The sequence below is a fragment of the Spinacia oleracea genome, chromosome 3 (genome assembly GCF_020520425.1).
Source record: "Spinacia oleracea cultivar Varoflay chromosome 3, BTI_SOV_V1, whole genome shotgun sequence".
NCBI classification, from domain to species: Eukaryota; Viridiplantae; Streptophyta; class Magnoliopsida; order Caryophyllales; family Amaranthaceae; genus Spinacia; species Spinacia oleracea.
In genome coordinates, this window is record NC_079489.1 from 77,570,387 (window position 1) to 77,594,854 (window position 24,468).

The 24,468-nt window shown below is 36.4% G+C and overlaps 3 protein-coding genes across 5 annotated transcripts; 1 reads left to right on the forward strand and 2 right to left on the reverse strand.

Moving 5' to 3' along the window:
• Nucleotides 1–417: 417 nt before the first annotated feature.
• On the reverse strand, nt 418–3,223 carry LOC110804569 (L10-interacting MYB domain-containing protein). Its single transcript, XM_022010174.2, has 3 exons — nt 3,044–3,223; nt 1,941–2,294; nt 418–1,417 (listed from the first exon to the last, which is right to left on the reverse strand). Exons 1-3 carry the CDS (start codon nt 3,083–3,085, stop codon nt 893–895), a joined length of 921 nt encoding a protein of 306 aa, XP_021865866.1. The 5' UTR covers nt 3,086–3,223; the 3' UTR covers nt 418–892.
• Nucleotides 3,224–4,731: 1,508 nt separating this feature from the next.
• Nucleotides 4,732–14,774, reverse strand: LOC110804563 (cell cycle checkpoint protein RAD17). Its single transcript, XM_022010168.2, has 12 exons — nt 14,141–14,774; nt 13,999–14,056; nt 13,680–13,765; nt 13,543–13,590; nt 12,999–13,055; nt 11,965–12,067; nt 11,272–11,579; nt 10,806–11,157; nt 9,692–9,817; nt 6,388–6,586; nt 6,229–6,289; nt 4,732–5,500 (listed from the first exon to the last, which is right to left on the reverse strand). Exons 1-12 carry the CDS (start codon nt 14,375–14,377, stop codon nt 5,252–5,254), a joined length of 1,884 nt encoding a protein of 627 aa, XP_021865860.2. The 5' UTR covers nt 14,378–14,774; the 3' UTR covers nt 4,732–5,251.
• A 3,584-nt stretch (nt 14,775–18,358) lies between these two features.
• Nucleotides 18,359–24,240, forward strand: LOC110804570 (uncharacterized). Of its 3 annotated transcripts, XM_022010176.2 has the most exons (8): nt 18,359–19,041; nt 20,694–21,062; nt 21,410–21,602; nt 21,789–21,867; nt 21,946–22,057; nt 22,253–22,431; nt 22,512–22,632; nt 23,814–24,240. In XM_022010176.2, exons 3-8 carry the CDS (start codon nt 21,584–21,586, stop codon nt 24,057–24,059), a joined length of 756 nt encoding a protein of 251 aa, XP_021865868.1. In that variant the 5' UTR covers nt 18,359–19,041; nt 20,694–21,062; nt 21,410–21,583; the 3' UTR covers nt 24,060–24,240. The 3 variants fall into 3 exon arrangements, with proteins under 3 accessions (XP_021865868.1, XP_056696489.1, XP_021865870.1); XM_056840511.1 differs by having other exon boundaries at nt 20,694–21,602; XM_022010178.2 differs by lacking the exon at nt 21,410–21,602 and having other exon boundaries at nt 18,361–19,041.
• The last annotated feature ends 228 nt before the right edge of the window (nt 24,241–24,468 follow it).

Consider the following 24,468-nt stretch of genomic DNA (forward strand, 5'->3'; position numbering starts at 1 on the left):
GTACTTGTGAAGAGAATGAGTTCTTTGGTCAATTAGCATTCCTATGGACATTTTGACCCTACAAATTATTCTCTTCCCACCATTTATTATTGTCTACCAAACAGATCTTGTGTGATTTCGTTATAAGGAAAACTACTCTCATATTTCCCGTTTTTCTTTAAAGTTTAAAGTGAATTTTGTTGTTGATTGAAAGTGGTTTTCCCAAGGAGTTGAACAAATTTCCAAATGTAAAGGTCTACCGCATTTCCCTCGTGGCCCATATCAGAGATGTGTTTCCAAACACATACCCGTCTCATGTTACCATGGTGTCAGTATGATACTAATTGGTATCTTCGTGTTTCTTGCCTTAAGCGACAATGCTTCACAGAAATTATTAACAAAACAATAGAAAGAATAACCTGCTGAAAATACCAGATCCCAGATGAATCAAGTGAACCTTAAATCTACTTCATATAACTATGAATGTATTAAGTGAACCTTAATATACTTCATATCACTATGAATGTATTAAGTGAACCTTAATCTACTTCATATCGCTATGAATGTAAGACATTACATAAAATGAAGGTGTACACCCTATGCTTGTAATAAAATATGCAGGAGGAGAGAACTCTAACTCCAAACTGTCATAGAAAACTTCCAATCTTCTATACTTCATTAGCCTAATTGATACCTTGGATTATGAACAAAATCAGTAACTCATTTTTCAATTAAAAAAGTAGCCTCGAAAAAGAAAAATAAAATCTATTCACATCCATGAAAATCATGGACCTCGAGGCAAGCACTACAGCACTAGCCATTGGTTAATTATTCCTATGTGCCGTAGTTATGTGTAGGCTTCAGCTAAATACTAACCTTATGTATATCAGCAAAGCTAACCCAATCCTAAGAACTAGGGGGATAGTTTGCACTTACCTTGCAACCACATCAACCGCTTATCATCTTTAAGTGACAAAAACATTTCCCTTGCAACTGGATTATTGAAAAGATCAAGAGCAGCAAAATACACCTTTTCATCAATGCCCTGCAACTCATCCAAAGCAGTTACACACTTGGATATGGTAAATCTCTGACTGCGTTGATGAATTGTTTCTGCCCTCATTCTTGATGCAGCTGCCATCTCGGAAATAGCATCCGCCATCAAATCCTCAAGCCCCTTCCTTCCTCTCTTCCGGTTGACTGATTGAAGGTTATCTACACATGGAGGAGACTTCTCTTTCTCATTCCCCGCACAAGCCACTCCTTCTGATTCTGTCGAGCAGTCCTCTGTAATGTTGCTCACAGGATCTAACCCTCCTCCCTGCTTCTCAACGTATCCATTTCTGTTTTGACTTTTACCAGATTCTGAGAATATTATGCACAATTGTTTATAGATTGGACAGCCAGTTGCTCTCAAAGTATCAACATCAGGATGTTCCTGCTCGTCAATAGAACATTATCATTCATAAATGATAACTTGCATTATACTTTTACACGCGATACTAACAAAAGAAAACAAAACTTCATACTGATTGATTTGACCTGTATAACTTTCCAAGGCAGTCAAAAAACTTATTTTCCAAGTTTTCAAACAAGTCAGAAGATCCCAGCAGAAATGAAAAAGGAAACACTGATGACTGAACTAGTGAACCATATCAACAGTTCCTGATTCAGACTAACATATGACCAACAGAAGGGTCTATCTTTTGATTATAAATCAGCATTAAAACTTAATGTAAAAGACACTTTTTATATGATAAGCGAGACTGTAAAACCTTCTTGAAACATGAAAATAACCCACCACTCCACTACCGATGACTCGATGAGAACCCTCGTGGGGTTCATTCATGGGGAAGGGGACGGGAAACCAGGTAATTCATAAATTAGTCTAATTAACATTGCTAAACCAAGATGTGGAATCTATTTCTTAACAAGCAAACCCAAAATATGAAGTTGTATACCTTTATATACATATCCCATGCTTCATCTTTGGCTGTAATAGCACCAGTGTTTTCATCCCAGCAGAAATCACCTTGATCCAAAAGTGACTTCACAGTGACATACAGCTTCTTCAAGACTGTACATCGATACTTGAGCTGTTCTCTATCCCATCTCAAACCAGTTCTGCTATAAAACTCATCACATATATACTTCCATTTGTTCCCTATTGAAAGCTTTTGACTGATCCTCTGATGAACCTGATCAACCATCAAATCAACTAACACCTTGGTAAGTGATGTTGTCCATTTTGCCCTCGATGGTTGTTCATTCTTCATGGACGACAGCCTCCCTGACCGTGTAGATGGGCCGGACATCTAGGGTTTTAAACAAAGTGTGCCGAATACCGAGTTAATAAAAACCCGATACAAGCATCACCATAAGCAAGTTAATAACACAAAACTAATCTCTACATCACAAATACACTTTCCATGTTCAATCAATTTACAATGCTTTAGGACACCATTAGTTGTACAAAGGAGTAATGCATCACATAAACTATTAAATTAGACATCAATGCACCAAAGTACTTCATATGCATAGTGAAACAGAACCCTAAATTCCTAAAATGACTGCCTGAAATTATAATCTCAAGCAATACAACAACAACAACAACAACAAAGCCTTAGTCCCAAAATGATCTCAAGCAATTAAAGCTAAAATTAAAATTTGTTCTTAATTAACACCCTTCTCTGGCAATTTACCATATTTTTTTATTTTGTGTATTGATTGTAATTCTCGACAGGGATAATTCAACATAACTATTCGTACAACAGTAGAAAATGTACAAAATTGAAAGCATTTTCGCAACAGAAAACCAATATGAAGTAGTACAATTCTTAACACCTCATATCCTTTCTTAATTTTTTCAAAGAAAAACATAAACATAAAATGATCATAACGTATTAATCCAAAAAAAAAACATACGAAGAAGTTAAATTTTCCGAATGGCCATTGTTGATCATTCAATCGTTGTTTTCTAGCACAGAAATTAACGACTAGCGAAGCTAAACAAACAATAATAATTGTATAATTGAGAAATTAGGGATTTTGGTAAACAACAAACCTGTGAAATTGGCAATGGAGCCACACTGTTTATTCTGTTCATCTGATTTTCGCTGCCAATAGAGCGATCATGCGAAAGAGAAAGGGTAAATTCATTCTTTTTTTGCCTTTTTTTTTATCGGATGGGTAAAATATGGTTAAAAGATTAACGTCTGGGCCATAAGGCTCACAAATCACACCCAATAGGCAATAGTTCATACGGTCATACCCCATTTTTCAAATTTGCAACTACAATTTGGTGTTGGACAATCCCTGAGTTATTACTCCTCCGTACATGAATAAATAATAATATTGTCTATACTATTGTTAAAATTATAAGACGAGAAATGTCATCTTGTCACATGTAGCTTCCTATATAGCAATGATATGACGCATCGTCACCTTTGTTAGTCGCATATTTAAACTACTATGCAACAACTCATTTTGTTGTTTCTTACACATTCATAATTATATTAAGTCAATATATTTAGAAAATTGATCTAAATCATTTCTTAATAGTCTCACATCCCTAATTAGTCATTAGTTTTACGTGTTACTAATTATTAAATATTCAAAGCGAGTTACGGAGTATATAACAATCTAAGTGTTCAATTTTTCTACTATCCGGGACATCGCCTTGGGCACTAACTAGTTATATTATAAAACTACTTTTAAATCTTTTTCACAAAAAAAAAATCTTAATTTATATTAGTATAAAGTATAAACCACTAATTTTCCAAGTATTTTTGGTTAATATTTATGCTAGATCGAGAGACAGCTCAGTCAGATTCGGTATACAATCAGATGAATCATACGAAAACCATATATTATTGTGGCTACAATAAATTTATAGAAATCCTCGTCGAGGAAAGATGTAAATCTTAGCGACACGGAAAAGAGTATACAAAAAGTTAAATACACTACTATCGTACTTTTGTTTAAATGAAGTTTTATTTGATTTAATTTTTATGTATTTGTTAGATTCAAATTTGTTTGTAGATGTCGTATGACTTTTCATCAATGAATTAAGTTGTTACCAAAAAAAGAAAATTTCATTTTGCATAAACATGTAAAATATGATAGCTCAATTGGATATGGCGTTTATTGTTAAAACTTGATGTTACGAGTTTGAATCTTGTACATATCATATTTCTATGGCATTGTGTCCAAGCACACAAAAAAATACGACATGATGCATTCACAAATCACAATGTCGTGGATCGTGCTTGAACCTTTTTTGGAAAAAAGGACGACATAGACTAGCACGAAAAAACACGTGAAACTAAATGATACTTCATATTAGGCATAAGCTTTTGTGCAAGGGACTACGAGAGCCTGTAGACTTAGTTTGTGTTTGGGCCGGTCTTTTGAAAATTTATGCACCACACAACATGTAACTAGTGAGATGAACCAATAGAAGTTGTCCGAGTACCTGTCAAGTCTTTCAATATTCTGAAAAACTAGCCAGAGATAGAATAATAACAGATGCCAATTAATATGAACATGGTCGTGCAATGTTGCAAGTACAACAATGAATATGAACACGAATGTGTAGATTTATATTTGAGAAACGTACATCACTCGCCATTGTTGGGTATTTTTTTGGCATTTGTACAACGTATCTTGTAGAGAGAATGACAAAAAAAGAAGACGAATGAACACGGGCGTGCAACGGTGCAAGTAAAACAATAAATATGAACACTGCCAAGATGTTAGCAAAAACTATTGACATTAGTCAACTTTTGGCGCATTATGCATGCAGCAAAAATAGCATGCTTACAGGATGCCGTCTTAAAGTGTCCAATAAATTCGCTTCAACAAAACTAACTGTGAAGCCGTTTGGTCCATACAAGCTCTTCATCTAATCATCTGCGTTAATAATGGGTCGAAACTATGGATTCAATAGCACATTTCATCATTATGAAACTACCCATCAGATCAAACTAAAAACTCATTATATACAAGTAATAAAACCTACTCTGTATAATACAATTTAACTAATCAACTTCCTGGGGACCGGAATATAAACTGGAACGCTTCAGGAATTTCCATCATAGAATGCTTCGCTTGATTTCAAAAGTGCGTGAAGAACATATGATTTGATTACAGATTCTTCACCCAGATATAATCACCTTCTATATAGACTGCAATATGAAGCCGACAAAAGAAACAGCGAATGATGGCTGTAAATCTGATTCTCACTTCCTCGAGCGCAGTCATGAAACAATAATTACCATTCCTCAATATCATCATCGGTAAAGTCATCACCAGCCTGATTTTGGGGATATGTATCAACAAGTTCATCATTTTCCAGTGAATTATCTCGTATTAAGCTGTTGTTAACATCAGCATGTTCCAAAGGCAAAGATGCTCTATAACCAAGCCATTTAAGAGCCGGTCTGTAGTCAGTGCAGATAGCAGATATATTGGCCAAGCCTAGAGTATAAAAATGGTCAAGCCTTTGCCTCTCCATCTCATGCTGCCATGAAAAATTTAAGATCGATTAATAGCAGTTACAGCAGTTGACAGGAATAAGCTTTATGCAGGACTTCAGAAAACAGTCAAGGTGGCAAAGGCCAGTGATTATCCACTATAGCTTCACATACGTGGTATGTCAATTTCGAAGTATCATGAAAGCGAAAGACGGATTTTTTCCCCCACTTCCTTACAAAAAGCAGCACTTGTCTATTACAGGATAGAAAAATAAGGTGCTAGAAAGTCATAAAAAAGTTGTAAATGTTTATAGTTGAGTAGTTGACAATCAGATTCAACAGCAAGAATAACCATTTGGCATCTGAATCTACAGATATGGAGATAACGACACAGATTTTGGCTTCATATGTAACTAAGTCCATGTTCTGTTCACCTTATTTTCACTTATTTCAGGAAAAATAAGTTCAGATAAGTTCAGTTAAGTTCAGATAAGTTCAGATAAGATAAGTTCAGGAAAAATAAGGGTTGGCTAAGTACAATTTATAACTAAAATAAGTTTTGATAAGTTCTAATAAGTTCAGTCAAGTTCAGATAAGTTCAGATAAGATAAGTTCAGGAAAAATAAGTGGAAATCAGGTCAATAGAACGCAGCCTAAATCATAGCAACTATCAAGTACCGAGTATATGACAAACCTAGAAGCTTCAGTAACACACAAAAAAAAGGAATTTGGACTTGCAAATTATACCATAACAAGACCATGATATAAAACTCACCATATTGCTCCTTGTTGATTTCTCAGCCTGCCAAAGTTCAGGACGACGTATAGAGTGCCACCTATCATACAGAAGGGTAATTGGTATATAACTCAGTAGATGTATGCAGGGCAGCCTGCACAAAATGTAAAAAGAAATACATGCACATAATAGTCACACCTGGAAGGGGAAGGATGCGCATTTCCAAAGAGAACCCCACGCACTGCTACTGAGGCAGCGGCTGACTGAATAACATTCTCTATTTCATAATTTCTAGTCACAGTTCGATGAACTGAGGAAAGAAGACAGTCAGCATCGCTCAAATATGATACCACCGACCATGCATCTTCAATTGCATCCTGACTGAGAAAATCTAGTACTGCAAAGCAAAGGTGCAAGAAATGATGACAAAGCATTGTTTTACCAAAACATGTTTGTGGCATCCATTAAAAGATCTTGTTCTGTTCACCTGTGCCCACTTACTTCAGGAAAAATCAATTCAGATAAGATAACTTCAGGAAAATAAGGGCTAGCCAAATTCACTCACAACTAAAATAAGTAAAGATAAAACGTCGTGTGCTTCTCTAAGATATGACATTTGAGCATCTATCCACGCCTGATGGCAAACACATAGCATGATCCACAACTAGTTCTACATGCCAACTTATGATATACGAGAGTTGGCAAAAGCTGACCCGAATCCAACCCAATAATAAAGGGTTGGGCCAAGATTTTCAACCCGTTTAATTAAATGTGTCAACCCAACCCGTTTAATTAAATGGGTTTGAACAGGTTGAAAGCAACCCACCTAACGCATATAGCTAATTGGGTAGATCAACCCGCTCAACCTGCATAATCATATTAATTTTGGATCTTTTTAGCTTTTTACAATTTACAAATAAGAAAAAAATTGAAAGAATGCGTAGCAACCGCCAATACTTATTTTTCTCTTTCAGATTTCAATATCTATCTTCTCCACCTCATCTCAGAACGTATCAACCTAGATTTTGTATGTAATACATCAACAAAAATTATCAGATCTATGGTCATTTCCTAAATAACAATGAAGGAAGACGAGAAGAAAAAGTAATTAATGATCCCCTTCTTAATATGCGAGTGTCGCCTAGACTTGGATGACCAATTTTACTCACCTGACTTTCCTTCCTACATTTATTAAAAATTATTGTATTGCTAAATTATTTCATCAACTATTCAAGTTCAAACACGTATGTATATAGATCAGTAGAATGTTATTTGGAATATTTTATTTACATTTTTTCCTTCAACACTCAACAATTATTTGAGGTTTTGATTTCTGTCAAATACATATTGGAGTATTGGTTTTCGCTATGAGACTTGCCTCGAAAATCACCCCTTTAGTTATTATAAAGTCAAGTCGATTTACACTTGTAGGCACGGAAAATTTGTAAATGTGCCACGTCGGATATCATTAGAGTCAAAAGTCAAAGTATTGACTCAATAATTATTTGACAGTCAATAAAATTAATTAATTTGGTTGCATAAATTATTTTGGCCCACTTTAGTTATTTTAATCAAACCCGGATATTTTTAATGGTTAAACCTAACAAAATAGGTTAAATGGTTATAAACGGGTCATGATAATCAAGTCCAATTCAAAAAGCCCAAAACACATAAAACCCTAAAAGTTCAGCTCACTCCTATAAATAGGAGTTTCCTGCATCATTTTCAGGGGAGGAGAAAACAGACGGCAAACCTAAAACTCTCAAATATTCTCCCTACCAGTCAAGTCACATCAAACTCTCTCTCCCTAGAAGAAGAACGTCAAGCATCCAAATCAACGTGCAGTTCCATTCTAGAAGATCAACCTTGGACGAGATCAAGCCCGAAGGCCCTTATTCAAGAATATCAAAACCCGTTCGTGAGCAACACCAAATCGACATCAAATCAACCTGGTGGAAGAAGAACAACAAGCATACAAAACTGACGTGCCGTTCTATTCTACATCAAGATCCTTGAACGAGATCAAGCCCGAAGGCCCTCATTCAAGTACAAATCAAATCAATCCTTGAGCCAAGTCAAATTCAAAGTGGAGATCGAATCAGAGGAGCAAATATTTAGAGATTGTGCCCAAAACTTCAAAAATCAATAAAATATATTTTGTTCACATTATTTTGAGTTTATTATTTTGCAGACTCTGAAATTTGTGTTTACAAATTTGGCACGCTCGGTGGGACGATTTTCGCTCTTCATCTCCTTTCTTCAAGGTTAAAAGTTCTTAGAATCAATGGAGGCAAGTCACATTTGTTTTCAAATTCTACATCAAAGTTTCGAGACCAAGTTGCATCTGACATCAAGTCTCCACAACAGATCTCGAGGGGGCAAAAAAAACTTAAACAGGTCAAATTCACCAGAATTTAGTTCAAACCCGTATAATCAGGTTGGGTTGGGAAATTTTCAATCCGTGTATATATGGGTCGACCTGATTCCGACCCAACCCAACTCATTGTTGGCTCTATGATATACTCCTTTTGTTCCAGTGTTCCACTAAGATTGGCCCATATTCCTAAAATGGATGTCCCATTGAGTTTTCCCCATTCCTTTCATGGAAATTTTCCCTACTCAACAGCCCATGTGCCATCACAGCATGATAAAAAAAGAGAACCCGCATGCTCTCAAAGTAACAACTCTTAAAACAGCGAACTAATAAAGGGTATGGAGCAATCTTAATCGAACGGAGGGAGTACATATTATGATGTAAGTATGTAAGAGTGAGTGTCTGGAACTCCCTCAGCTTCTTGGGATGCTCTTCCACTTCCTGAGATGTAGCTAGTAAAATGACTCTCACACACTTAGTGTTTCAACTTTCAAATTTTTACAGGGCTTAAGTTTACTTTATGTTTCTATCTCCCACTATAAGCAGGATATACTCCTTTATTTGAAACATCACCCCCACGATATATAGGGAATTATGTTCACAAACAGCAAAGAATTGTCCAATCACAGACATGCATGTGAAACTTTTCCTTGACCTGACAGAAGAGTTCAAATCACCAACAAAAGAAGTCATGGCATCTTGCGGGAAAAATAAGCAGCAAGCAAACATTTGAGTAGGCAGCTTAAGTACACAACATTCACTCATTGCCTGGCTGCAGTCATACTGTCATATGCCCCTTACTTCTCACTGGATAAAATATAGGTTAGACTGTTTCGACTTTCGAGTAGCCAAAAGTCAAGACACAAACCACGAGGGAAAAAACAAACAGAACAAAACTCCATTAACACAGCAGTAGAAAAAATACATTAATGCAGCAAAAATGCACGAATAAATTTATGTAGCAACTAATCTGAAAAAATTGCAAAAGCAATATTTGCTTCTTCGGCATGGGAAGAGAGATATTATTTCATGGGAGTGGACCTCAGTAGGCATGAGCAGAATTTTTTCACAACAGTCAAAGAATAACAAAAAATTAAATAACACTAAATTATTTTTTAAAAAACACACCATTTTCATGTAGAAACTCAGCCACTGGCCTTGCTTGCCCATATGCTTGACAAAGAACCTTTTCAGGGGCATCCATTTTCAAAGGTAATCTTGTAAATCCTTCTTTCAAATAAAATCCATCATCACCTGCAAATTACAGTAACTATTATTGCGAAGAAACTACACATGGACCAGGATTAATTTGTTAAACAAAAGCGGGAAAAAAGGAGTAAAAATCAATTAAAATTTCTGTCTCCTTTGACCCCCTTTTTGTGTGTATTACTGTATTTGCTTCAAGTTGGAGGGAGGGAGGATATGTTGAAATACATAGGAGAACTAAGAATAGAAATGCAAAGAGATTCTCAACAAGCAACCAAGGAATTACTACAAATCTCCAATAGCCTTCACACCACATAACACCAAGCCTCTAATAAATTCCTGGCCTGGGTGCGGAGAACCAAATTACACAGATTTACTGCTTAAGAAAAAAAAAAATCCAATAAACCCTTCATCCAATATGTATATTGGCAACCTTCTTCACAATGAATAAAAAAAGCAAGCTGTTTGTGCCGATTAATAATCCAAAAGTCCGACTCAATAGAATTTGATCAATCCTTTTTTCTGTCGAAAGTATTTTTTTTGGGGGGGGGGGGGGTGGGGTGGGGGTGAAGGGAGTATGTTAAGAAGTAAAACTGTGAATAATAAAAAAGAACGAAATTTTGCCAAAAAAGAAAGAACGAAGGCCTTCCAAATGAAAAAATAAACTTTGTGGCAATAGGTGACATTATGATTTAAAACGATGAAAAGAATAATTAAACACACCAATAAGCTATATGAAGATTATCATCTTAAGCTGTGGGAGGATTGAAGTCCACATAATAAATGGAGTAGTTAAGAAGATCTCCCAAAATGTGACCCAATAATCTCTATCTTTCGCACAGCACAACAATCCCCTACCCCCCAACCACAAGGAGAAAAGAAAAATCAATAAGGAAAAAACAGTCAAGAAGAGGTTTTGGGCAGAGCAAAATTTGACCATCAAGTCATGTAGTTTGCTCCTTATCCTCACACTAATCTGCAACATTTTAGCAACAATAGGCAAACAGTTACAACTTTAGCTTATATTGATGCTTACTGTGGGATATGGTACACTCAGTGTCTCTTTTATTGTGTAAAAACTTCCCAAGGCCGTGAAACAAAGATAATGTTTGATCCCTGCCATATGCCAAGGAAGATCCAGCATCCTTTTGACCATGATCGTGAACTTTAGCTTCTAAATTAGACGTGCATTTCTCAGAAGATACAAGAACCTTTTTCTCTTGTCTCAAGCAAGCATACTGCAAAGTCGTGATAGCATGTCTGATATCACCTCCACTTGCATTGGCTATCAAGTTTACCTGCTCACTACTTGTGTTGCATTTTTCTTGTTTACATATTCTGGAAAGCACCTTCTTTATTGAATTCACTGTTATTGGATTGAAAGCCATCTGAAAGTTTAGCAGAAAGTCACAAACAATTTGTACAAAAAACATTGGATGGATAAACACCCCACCCTTAACCCTCTCCACCAGAAAAAGATAATACAATTAAGGAACAACAACCTTACAGGCACCAGCACTCTCCAAAGATGAAGAAAGCTCTTCCCAATGACGCATGCCAGCATCAGCAGAGTCACCTGCACTATAGTCAGTTATCAAGATCACTGTTGGTACTTGTACCGATTTAACAAGCAGTTGCAGGCAATTGAGAAGTCTTCCTTGAGCAATTCTTCCACTTGCTACAGGAAGATCTTCAACCAAGAGTACCATGGGCTGCCTTGACCCAGAAAGAGATGATGAAAGCATCCCATACTTCCTAACCCGCTCCACAAAATTCTCAAACTCATCCAACTTAGATATATATGTCACCCCTGGAGGCAGATAAATAACGTGTTAGATACTTAACAATTGATGCAGTTGTCGAGTCATCAAAAACAATATTTACAAGTAGATGAATATAAAATTCCACATCTATAAACTTAAGAGCCAAGTACCTACTTAGTTCAACAGAAGTGTCAACAAAAATAACTAGCACTGTCATCCAAGATATTCAAATAGCACTGACAGCCCTTCACATTAACAAATTATCAAGGTTTACTTTGTTAAACTTTACATTTACAACTTGTTCTTATAGGAAATCTCACCCAATGCAGAAGCATACAAATAGTACATTTCATCTGTGGTGAACCATCAAGAAAATACCGAAACAAATTGTGTTAATATAAAGAGAACTGTGGACATGATTGAGAAAGTTACCTGCATTCAAGTTATGAACATATTCCGCCCAAATTGTAGGAGTAGGTGCATTCCATTCACAAACTTCGGCACCAAACTTGGATGCAACAACACGGACAGTTGCCTATCCAGGAAATTAGCTAATCAGCACATGTAAGAGAAATTTCATATCCAACGCCACATAAAGATGGAGGTCCACAAGTTTGACTGAACAGCAAGGGTAAGTGCATTCACACAAATTAAGGAAAGGAGCGGTGAGCAAGACCATCCGCAAAAAAATTAAATGGACAATTACAAGGGGGTAAGTCAGACAACAATGGGTGCAAATTGAGCACATTTTTTTCTTAAAGAAGGCAAATATATATCCTATTACAGTAAAATGTGCAGGGATTTAGCTACACTGATAAGAATAACATGTTTCAAACGACATGATTCTAGTAAAGTATGAAAGAGAACTATGGGCAGACAGCCTGAAAACATGCATTTTAGATGGCACATAATATATAACAAGTTTTTTCTTTATAATTTTCCTTCAAAAAAAGCTTTCCATAATCTACAACCCCTTCTTTCAGAGCATATAGACCTTGCAATCTGCGATCATTCCAGCGTTAGGCATTATCAGTTACAATAATGAGTTTAAAATGAAAAAGTTACATAATACTTAAATAGAGATAAAAGAATGACATTGATCACACGAGTGACAAAAATAAGCTACAGAGAATATTGGGAAGATGGGAAAAGGGAAAGACATGGAAGTCAAACTCCAACTACCAGAGCACTACACAGTCGATATGAGTCATGGCATTTCTTACACAGGATTAATGGGATGTTGGAAAGATGGCAAGGGCAAGATATGGAAGTCAAACTCCAACCATCAGAGCACTGCCACAGTCAGTATGAGTAATAGCATTTAATACACGGGATTAATGGACTGTAATACTACAGTACATTTGTACTGATCTGAACTTTCACTTTACGCCTATATCGAAGTTTGGGACTCCATGCACAAAAGTACGTAGGAAGAGATTAAGACAGAAGGTAGGGATAGAACTTACAGATTTTCCAGTCCCAGCTTGGCCAGTGATGAGGAGAACATAATTTTGGGACCCTTGCTGCAATGCAGATTAACAAAGAGATAAGTGTGTAACTCACTACTTCAACAAAACACAGACAATGCAACAACCACAGGTAGGAAACATTAAGGAAAAATGCTCTAATATATCCTGTTACATTGTAATGCAGTTTTCCATGCTAAACTATCTCGATGGGCCATTAGGTTTCTGAAAATTCAAAAACTCCAAACCAATCTTATCACCAAGAGATATCATCTAGAAAGTGGAGCACAAATATTTTTGCCCCAATAAATATTTCAAGAAATAGAACAGCAATTGCCAGCTTAAGGCTGAAGATATAAGGGTGACAGTTACCGATAAAGGATATAAATTTGCCAATCTAAATGATTAAATTAAGCAATTTCTCTGTATGTCTTAGCCGCGGTAGCATCAGGTGCAAATAAATGAGATCCAAAATATAAGCCTGTAATAGTAGAGCAATAAGCACAGAAGAACATCATATAAGTTTTCACCAAGCACAAAGTACCTTTGGAATTGACAGTTTTTCCTCAAACCACATTCTAACTTCTTCCACCTGCAAATTAAGGGCATAGGGGATCAGCATCATGAATAATACAAAACATTAATCTCAAATCAAATCATCACTTTAAAAACTAGGTTTACCTTCTTCTTATGAACAGCAATCTCTTCCAGAGAACGCGGTCTATACTTATATACCCAAGACTCCACCCCGTCCAACCTCCTAGAATCTGATACAATTTCTTTCTTATTGTCAGAGATTAAACAAACATGAAATCTCTACATAATATGGCCAGAAAATGAATAAGCTAATAGCCGAACATCATCTAATTTAGCCAATTCCATATTTGCCTTGTGTTATTCCAACTTGACCACAAACTCATAATGTGAATACTGAATAGTATACCAGACAAAAACTTCAAATGATTTTTTTTAAAAGAATAAATAAATAAACATGGCATACCAGTAGATACCTGAAACCCAGCAAAATCATCGGCCAAATCTCCAGATAGAAATTTGTACTACAATTGAAAATTTACACCAATTTTTTTCAATTGAATGAATAGAAAACCTGACATAACGAATTCATTCAAAAATAATTTCACCTCGTCAAAATTCGAGAGCAATTCGGCTGAAGTGGACAAAGGATGAGAAAGACGCGCCTTCTTCGCCGTCGGTCTAGCGTAAGCAGTTCTCGACTTCGAATTTAGAACAGACTTCGAATTTCTAAGAGTCGGCTTGGAATTAGAAGATGAGCAGTTTCTACCAATGGTGAAGACATCGTCGTTGTCGTTGTCGTCGTCTGACGACACGATAACAACAGTACTACGTCTTTTCCCCATAGAAAATTCCAAACCCTGACTAAAGAATTAGCTAAAGCAATTGATGGAGATGTAAACAATTGTGTAGCAGCAGAAACCCTAATTTTCTGACAAACAGCAACATCCAAAGACCGAAAATATTTTGTTATCTGTAGAAAAACGCGAATTTGGAGTTTGAAACTTGAAACAGCATAATATTGAATGGAAATGGGGGAGAAAGAGGTGAAAGAAGATGGAAATGGGGAAGAAGAAAAACGGTCTCAGGCGCAGAGTGGGAAATGAGAATTGACGGGAAGTGGCTTTGTTCGAAAAAGCGCGGGTTTCAGTTTTTTTTTACTACTGCACAGTGCACAGGTCCGGCCGTGGCGTACCTTAGAAGAAGCAGCTCGTTTTTTTTGGTTTTTCTTTTGTTTTTTTACGTACTATAGTCTATAGCACACTTGTAAGGCAGGCCAAGTGTTGGCCCTTTGTGTCTCGTGCATTAAGGATGTGCATAGAACATGGTAAAAAAAAAAAACTAATTAAGCATCAACATCGGTGGAAAATTACACTTTTTATTTGAGAAAAAATGAAAATGGGAAGCTTCCCACCATTGTTGTTAGGTTCTACTAACATCAAAAAGGGAGGCTACTAATCGTAGAGGCTTCCCACAAATAAACCAACCAACAATGTAGTCCTCATTCCCACAAAAAACCTGCAATTTTCAACAACAGTCATATTACCATTTACAAAATAAATCATAACTTTTAAAATATAATGAAATTTTTTTTTGTGATTTACCACCTACAAAAAATCCAAACTTTTATTTTACCATCTAAAAGAATAAAAGTATTTGTTTTACCACCTTTTAATAGTAAAGTTAACGTAATCGTTGTTGAACCACTTCAACTGCTAGTATAGCATATCCCATATAAAACGGGGCTTACTATTTACCGCCCCATATTATTCAAAATCGCCTCATTTATTTACCCATATACCCTCCTTTGTTTACTCGTCATTTCAATACTTTCCCACCCTAAATACGACCACCACCGGCCACCACCCCCGGCCACCGCCACCGACCATCATCGTCGTCCACCACCGTCACCACCATCGTCGCCACCACATCGCCAGCGAAAAAATGCGTAGTAATGTTTACATGGCCGAGTCTACCGGTGGAACGTTAAATTCACAAGAGGTTTATTTGTCTAGAAAAAGTTTCGGAAACTTATACTACCTCCGTTCCTAAAAGTTCTTTACGCTTTCCGTTTTAGTCCGTTCCTGAAAGTTCTTTACACTCCTACTTTATTCCATTTTTACTCTTATTTGGCCCACCATAACTTACCCACTCACAATACTTTAATATTAGTTTTCACCCACTCACATTGTTGGACAATTTATAGCCACTCATTTTCCATTTGTTACCCCACCATCACATGTTCACCAAAATTCCTTAATTACCGTGCAAATAGTAACCGTAAAGATCATTTAGGAACGGAGGTAGTATATTTTTATCTTGTACCATGGTACAGGCTTATGAATTTTAAGCTTGTACCATGGTACATACTTGTGAGTTTTTAGCTTCGACCATGGCATAAACTTATGCAGTTTAAGCTCGTACCATGGACGGATCTTAAAATTCATAAGTCTACGCCATGGTGCACTAGTGGAAAAACAGTCATTTGCGTCGGTCATTTAAGCCCATTTGTGTCGCACTGACGCAAATGAAAAAAGTCTTTTGCGTCGCACTTTTGGGCGACGCAAATAAGAGTCATTTGCGTCGCAGTTTAGTTACCTTATTTTATCATCCTGTAAAAGTCATTTGCGTCGCTGTTTAGTTAAACTGCGACGCAAATGACCTTTTTTTTACCTACTGAAAAGTCATTTGCGTCGCAGTTTAACTAAACTGCGACACAAATGACTTTTCAGTTTAGCAAAAGTGCGACGCAAATGACTTTTGAGCATGTTTTAAAAAAAGTCATTTGCGTCGCACTTTTGCTAGGACACAAACTGTTTTAGAAAAGATTTAACAAAACGATTTAGGAATGCAAGACTCTTAGAATGTTTGTGTAGTTTTTCCAATAGAATGTCTGGCCTTTTATAGAGTTTTATCCCTAGGGTTAGATCCCTTCAAAAACACAACTGCCAACTGCCAGTCACTTTGGTTTCCACCTCCCTTGACTTGAGGATCAAGGGAAGACCACTTCTCCCTCAACTTCCTTAATCAATAAACGTGGTTTAGACCAAATCAACCACTTAGTTTTTACCAGAAATCAGTTTGTAGCTTTTACAAAATAATAGGAGAGATTTTAGGAATATCAAAACTGTTTTTATTTAGTAAACAAAATCTTTAAGGAAAATCTGATTTTTATTTAATGAAAAGAATCATTTATTTAGTTAAATAATTTCCTTAAAACTTACTCGCCAGATATTAGATAAATACACAAAGACAATCCTAGGTTCCTTGAGTTCCTTATATATCAAAAGCAGAATTAATACTTTACATGAAATAAATTCTAAGTACAGTAAACTACCTAGACTTTTATATCTTTCTTTTGTGAGGCATTCAGCTCTGAAGCTTCACTTGTTCCTGCTCTGGAACATTGATGAGTTCCTCTTATGCTCATAGAGGAACTCGTAGCCATGAGTCTGTAGCTTTTCTTGTGAGTATGAAGAACACTCAATTTGTAATGTGTGTTGTTCCTTTGGTGACTTTGAAACTCTAGCTTGTACTGCTTCCAACTCAGGAACTCCAGTAGTTGTTCCAAGTGCATATCAGGAACTTCAACATCTGATTTAAGTTCCTATCCTAATATGTAACAACCCAGAAATTCTAAAAGAGAAAATAAGGAATTTAAAGTGCTATTTATATTGACGGTGGCGGAAACACCGTCTTCTGGGATTTCCACTACAATAATAAAGAAGGGGTTTAAACACTAAATTGTCAAACCAATAAAATAAAATATAAAGTAATCAAAATAAATGTCTCAAATGAGGCAAAACATAACCACAAAACCAAAATAGAAAGTTTAAAGTAAAATAAACTCTATTTGTTTTATTCTCACTCGAAGCCCAAGTCCAAGCCCAAATAAGCTAAGAAAACAACCTGTAAAATGAACAACAAAATTTCCACAATCAGTGGGGAGTAACTAACATCTCTCCCATCTCAAGATTAACCAATTAAATAGAAATAATAAGAATCATAGAATATAGATAACACAAAATAAAATAGAAATACATATGATCATAAATTGACATACAGTTTATAAAGAATCCTTCAAAAAGATAATAATAAGTAAAATTAAAAAGAAGAGTTACCCAAAGACATTACCAAGTACAATAACGTAGTAAAATATATAACATTTATAATTTAGAGGTAAGAACGGAGTGCAAGTGAATCGCAAGACACTGTTCTTATATAGTCAAAGTCAGGAATACGTCCTTCGAGAATACGTCTCTAGTCTAAGTATGGCCACACTCTCAACCTAGTAGACAACACCCGGAAGCTACTAGAGTCGAACGACGACAATGAACTAAAACGGTATACTCAACGGAATCCGTCCGTTAGAGTTGCATGCTCCTCTCCATTGAGAATCTGTCCCTTCGGATATCTTTATCTCAAAAACCATTTCGAAGGGTGACCCAAGTCACATAAAATAATAGGTATTAAAATAATCAAAATAATATTATATCGGATATTTGGAGTCACCGCAACCTCATAGTTAACGACTTAAACTCCGGGATTCCATTTCCCATAATAAGTGAATCCGTCACTTAAAAAAAACTAATTGATAAAGTCGTTTAAATGTTGGAACAAAATTGCAAATTGATTGAGTTAAGTACTACGGAGTACGTATGATAAGCCATATAAGACGCAACACCATGCCATTATCTCCATATCAAAACAGAACACCAAGAACCAAATCCATATTACTAAACGACAACTAATAATCCATATAAATTCAACATAAATAACCATAAAATGCTAACATGCAGTACTCATATAAGATGAAGGTAATAGCCGAAATCCCCTCCAAACATATCCTACCCCTTTTAAAAGCAAGAACTCTCTTCTTAACTCTCCTTAAGAATAGTGGATTTACGTCCACGTCCTTAAGTTCCTTCATTAATTACGCCCCTGCCATTACCAGCTGTCAATTTTCCATGAACATCCCCTGCCATTACCAGCTGTCAATTTTCCATGAACAAATTATCCAGGTGTCCCTCTTCCCTGTCTTCGCCCTCCTGCGTCCTTCTACTCCTCCCCTCTGCAATGGCGTTCTTGACCTTTCTCGGTTTTTATCTCCATCTTCCATTGTCTTCGTACAGCTCCTCTATCTTCTTCTCTCCTTCGCCTATTTCCTACCTATACTCTGAATTAACAGCAAACCCTAAATCCCTAATTTTGGGATTTCAATGAACCAGAAGAAAGCAATAGGTGCCTCCACCCTCCTCTTCATCGCGGTTGCCCCTCCGCCATCTTCTCTCCTACCTTTGTTCTTCGATCTGCTGGTAAATGCGATCCAACTTCATAATCCGATCTGCAGCGCTCCATCGTCGTCTCTGGCAAGGTCTCCAAATAACACCTTCGAGGATTCCAATGCAAAGCACAGATTCAAAAAATCTATGGAATCCTCCAAGTTGTTATTGGAAATCTTGTTGACAGAGAGAGAGAGAAAAATTTGGAGATATCTCCAAAATTAAAGGTTTTTTTCTTTAATCCTCTTTTCTCTTTATTTCTGTAATTTTTTTTTGGTTTTGTACTATGTTTTGTTTTCAATTTTTCTGGGTGTACTTTATTGTTTTCTAATTCGTCGGAGCCATGGTCACCACCTGATTTGCCGCCCTCCGACATCCATAATGTGAGTTTGTTGTTTTTTTCTTTATTTTTGGAGGAAAATATTTGATTTTTAGCTCAAGTTTTATCAATTTTGGAATTTTTGATTATTTTAGTGAGAAATTAATATGGGTTTGTTCATGGTGGAAGTTTATAGTTTCCAAATTGGGTATTTTGATTTGCATTGAGGAATGAGGATCTTGGGATTGTTAATTCAAAGGTCTTAATTATTGTTTTAACTGATTTTATTTTCAGGTTTAGTATGTTGTTGATTGTTGTTTTGGAAGAATTTGAATGAAAAGTTGTACAATATTTTGTTTTCCAATTCAAATTGAAGCAAGTTCAACTAAGTGATTTTATCAGGTTCATATACTTTGCTCCCTTCAATCTTTAATTATGAGGTTGATAGTCAGGGCAGCTAATGACTTGGGGTTTTGTAGATACTTGTAATCATGTATTTATAGATGGGTTGAAGTTAATCACTTCTTAATCATGTTTTAGGATTTTGCTAATGACTGATTTTCTTCAGTTTTTGTCTTCAATTGCTGCTGACCTTGGTCTTTCTGCTTCGTGGGTGTAAATCAAGTTTTTTAACTGCTTTTTGGGTTTTTTTTAGGGTGATAAAATTGTTTTTTGGGGTTAATATTACTGCTACTGAATTCAGTTCTGTAAATGGTCTATTACATTTTCTATTTCTGATTGATTTGAGATTTGACTTCTTGTGGTAAAAAAGTTGCTATTCTTGTTATCAGTTGTTGTCAAAATGGATTTGGTAAGACCTGTAATATGGAAATTTCACTCTTTTCAATATAGAATTTGGATTAACTTGTTCGTGAAGCTGTTAGATGAAGGTCATCCTGATGACTTGAGTCATTTTGATTACCTGGTGTGGCTTTTAGGTTCATTAAACACGACGTTGACCTTCTTTTCTGTGTTGTCTTTGCCTTTCGGTCTTCATTTCTGTGTCGTTGGAATACGTTGTCAACCGGTACTGTAACTTGTTGTAACTCATTGTAACTCAAATTCCTTACAGGCATTAAGGCAGCATAACCCTTTTATTGTTGATTGTCCTTTTCCCTTTACTTGTGCATATATCATATCTAATCACAATACTAATAAATATCAGCTATTGGTTTTCTTTTTCTTTACTACTAAAGGTAATTGTGAAAATGAGCAAAAGAATCCTCATTGTTTGCTATCAGTGTCAGACCTTAGAAGCATAAAGTCATCTCTTTGCTTCTTTGCCTCTTAAGGCTTAATGGTGTGGGTGATCTTTAAAATCAAGATCACTAGAGATTACAGTGACATGGGGTTTCCAACTGTTATTATCTTGTATTGATTATAAGCTAATGTTGATCATGTTATATGCGACTTAAAATATGATAGATTGGTCATTGATAGATATATTCTTATCTTCAGATTTTGACCCTGTTGCATTGTTCCGTAAACATGATTTGTCTTAATATATTATCTTAACTTAAGAGAACTAATCTGAGTACTTTGACCTTATTGCATATGCAGTTTGACATCATCTCTAAGGAAATACGCTGAAAATATGGATTCTTCCGTATCTCTATATACCCAACTTAAGGCAACCCAATCTTTCTTCGTGACGGCGGGTCCAAATGTAATTGAGCCAGAAGAGCACGTTATGAAGATGGCTAAGCACATAAAAGGCTATAACAACCAAAGTTGGAGTGCCTCTGATCTTCAAGTCCAGCTTTGACAAGACTATCAGGACATCTTCTAAATCATTCAGGGTCCTGGTATGGCTTAAGGCCTCCAAATCCTTGAGAAATGAAAGTAGCATATGACCTCCCTACAGTAACTAATGTGCATGAAAGCAGTCAGTGTGAAGTTGTGGGTAAAATTGCTGATGTCATAATCTAGGTTTGCTTATCCTTCTCCTTGCATTTACACCTAGGTTTGCTTAACTGATGTTATAATCTAGCTTTTTTAAATGGTTTTGATTGATTAAATGATGTTCAAAAAAATAAAATTGACCCCATTTTTTGTTCAATAAAACTACAAAATAAACACTATAAGTTAAACAATCAGGTAGTTGGAATCGGTAATTTTAAGAATTTGATTCTGGTTACGCTCCCTAGAATTCAGGCAAAGTACCCGATCTTTCACCCGGCCAAAATTAATCTGAATTAAGATATCGAATTGAACCTGAACTACATTGATAGTTTTGTACTCGTTAGGTGGTGACGTATTATTATTCTTTTCTTTAGAATAAATCCCGTGCACCGGGTGTAAAGCATAACACCTAGAACTTCCTCCCGATATGGAACTCCCAAGACCACGAGACCATGTCAAACTCCCAAGGGGTCAATTTTGGCCTATGTCCATGTGTGCATCTAGCTTGATGAAGCTTTTCCCTCTAAAGGGGTTATGTACCGAGATATATGTGCCTCATTTGCTGCTGTAAGTTTTGATATTATTATGTGTATGCAAACCTTTTTTTAAGAAATTCTTAAATCATTTATGGCGACTAAGTGATTGCGCAAACTGTATTGAGCACTTATCTGTCTACAAATAGCTAGGAACATAGTCTCCACTGTACATGTAAAATCCTAGAAAACCACTTCATACTTACTTGCTCTTGCCTAGGCTTCTCCCTCTCAACAAGCATGTCCACTGTGATTATTCATGATCCAAACGGAGCTAGGGCAAATGCGCTCACAGATTGGTAATACTATCTCCTATCTGTTGTACTTTGACATCAAACAAATCTTTGCTCAACTCATTACCATCTTTGTTTTTTCAGGGCACTGACTCACCAGGACATCCTCGCTAACAGACAGGCTAGAGTCTTGGATGTTAGGAACCCCTCGCCATTAAGGGTGATCATAACCCTTGATGATCTCAACCAGAAGACAGTAAGAAATCTTTTATTCGAGTTTTTTATGTAACCTTTTACTTGTTACAGAGATTGGCTATCTGATCTCACCACTGCCTTCATATATCCAGCTCTAAGACCCCACTAGATTTACATATAAAAACCACAACTTTGCAAGATAAAAACAACAACATAAACGCACTTACTCTCTAATATAATGCATTGGTTGTAACAGAACATTAATACAATACAAGAGGAGCGCCTCTGGGTGAAAGTTGTTGTCCCCGAGCTGGACTTTGATAGGGTGCATGCATACATAGGCTGTTGTAATTGTGGCAGACGCACAGATGTTCCAGTGGGGAAAGCCTACACATGCACCAACTGTTCACAGAAGGGATCTATGGCTTGTCCCAGGTTCGCTGTTAACAACTCAAAATTAGTCCTCCAAAACCGCCACTTCTACTAATGACATTTTTCTCGGTCCATGAATGCAGGGTAACTACCAACTGTGACATCTCTGACAGTACAGGGACACGTTCAGTAACCATGTTCACTTCGGACTCTGAAACGTTGTTCAGGATGCCTGCTGAAGATATATTTCGAATCAAACATACTGTATGTTCTTTGCACTTTGCCACTACTCTTTGTTTTTTCCTGTGCATATGTCTTAAACCCAGTCAAGATTGATTGGCAAATATTATGTAGCAATTGCTACCTGAAAATTATGCTTATTCTATGCTTTGTATTACATGTTTTCATACCTGAATCTTACTGTAAGGAAGACCCCTGCATCGTCATCGTATAACACTGATTTAGGCAAGCAGCATCATGTTTTTGTTAATTGTTTTTTTAAAAGACGTGCAATCCTCTGGTTAAGTCAAAGATGAAAGCTATGTGGTTTATTTACAAGTCATTTGAATTCTCACTTCTCTTTATTGCACATTGCATGCATCAATCATCCTAGATTATGACGATGATTATTATTAGTATATGACTACAATTCCTTTGAATATTGATAAACCAAGTCATCTTAGAGTAATTGGTTGTCTCTGTTATCCCGCAATCAAGTCAGGTGACAAATTTGCTCCAAGGGCAAAACGATGCATCATGATTGGATATCCTTATGCTCAAAAGGGGTTCCATCTTCCCTCACTTCCAATCCATCTTTGTTTTCCCCCTTCTTTAGTTCTAAGATCTAGAATCTTCAGTTTCTACCTTTCACTCTAACTAAGTCACCTCTCTCTTTTTTCTCTCTCGGATTCAAAGCAGCCAAACCAAGTGTAGGCAGTCGCGACTTACCCCGAGTAGTCGAACACAGTGGTGATCAGTAGGGACTTGGTAGGCTGACAGCCACACATGTCGGTTCTTTCTGCTCAGTCTCTCTCCCTCTAGCAAGTAACAACTTCTTTTTTTTGGTGAATATGTAAGATTATAGAGTCTATGGACTACAAAATTAACTTTCTTGTAGAAATTATGTAAATGAATATGTAAGATTATAGTCTATAGACTAAAAAATTATCTTCTATGTAGAAATTATGTAAAATTTGGGGGAAATTTGGCTGATGCTGGACTACAGATTATATGAGAAACGAATCATGCGCAATGGAGTGAAGTAGGTACAGGCCTACAGCCTACAGTTCTTATACAGTTCTACTTGTATGTTGTACTATGTTGATTGAAAAGCTTTTGTATCGATGTAAATTACGGAATACAGTTATACAGGTCGTATGTGCAATCTACCTTTCGTCTACTCTTTGTTCACACCTCAAACTCACTTATTTTTGCATCCTTTACAGAAGGATGATATAGCAATCAAGGCAGCAACGGAGATGGTCCGTACCAAACCTATCTTGGTTCAACTTGGCCCAACAGTAGCTCTCTCTAAAAGCAATGCGTTGCAGTGGTGTCTCAAGAAGGTGGCTTTGGAGGAGAACACTGAGGAGGCTTCTGAGGAGAATGAGGAGAATGACCAGGCGGCTTTGGAGGCTTCTGAGGAGAATGACCAGGCGGCTTTGGAGAACACTGCTGCGCCTAAGAAGTGATCAATTCCAGCAAGGTTGGGTTATGTATGAAAGCTATTATCAGGCCCCTTTTGTTGTGTGAAACCTATTATTAGTATGACAATTTAGTATGTGTGAAAGCTAAGTACTAGAGAAAGGCGATATGCATCAAGCCTTTTGCAAGAAACTCATGTTAATGTTGCAATGCTTATTTTGAACTCCATGATGCGGTGGGGGTTTTTTAAGAGGAACATGATAGCCTTGGATTTTCATGTTCCTGACAAATACCCATTGACCCTTTTGCTTACCTATTAGGAAACATTATGCAATCTATGTTATGCAAGTGCCTACTGAAGGAAATAATGCCCTTGGTCCAAGTATGCATTCTATGTTAAGTCTAATAAATGCGGTTCAGTATTAATTAACAAGTTAATAATTCAGTGAGATCAAG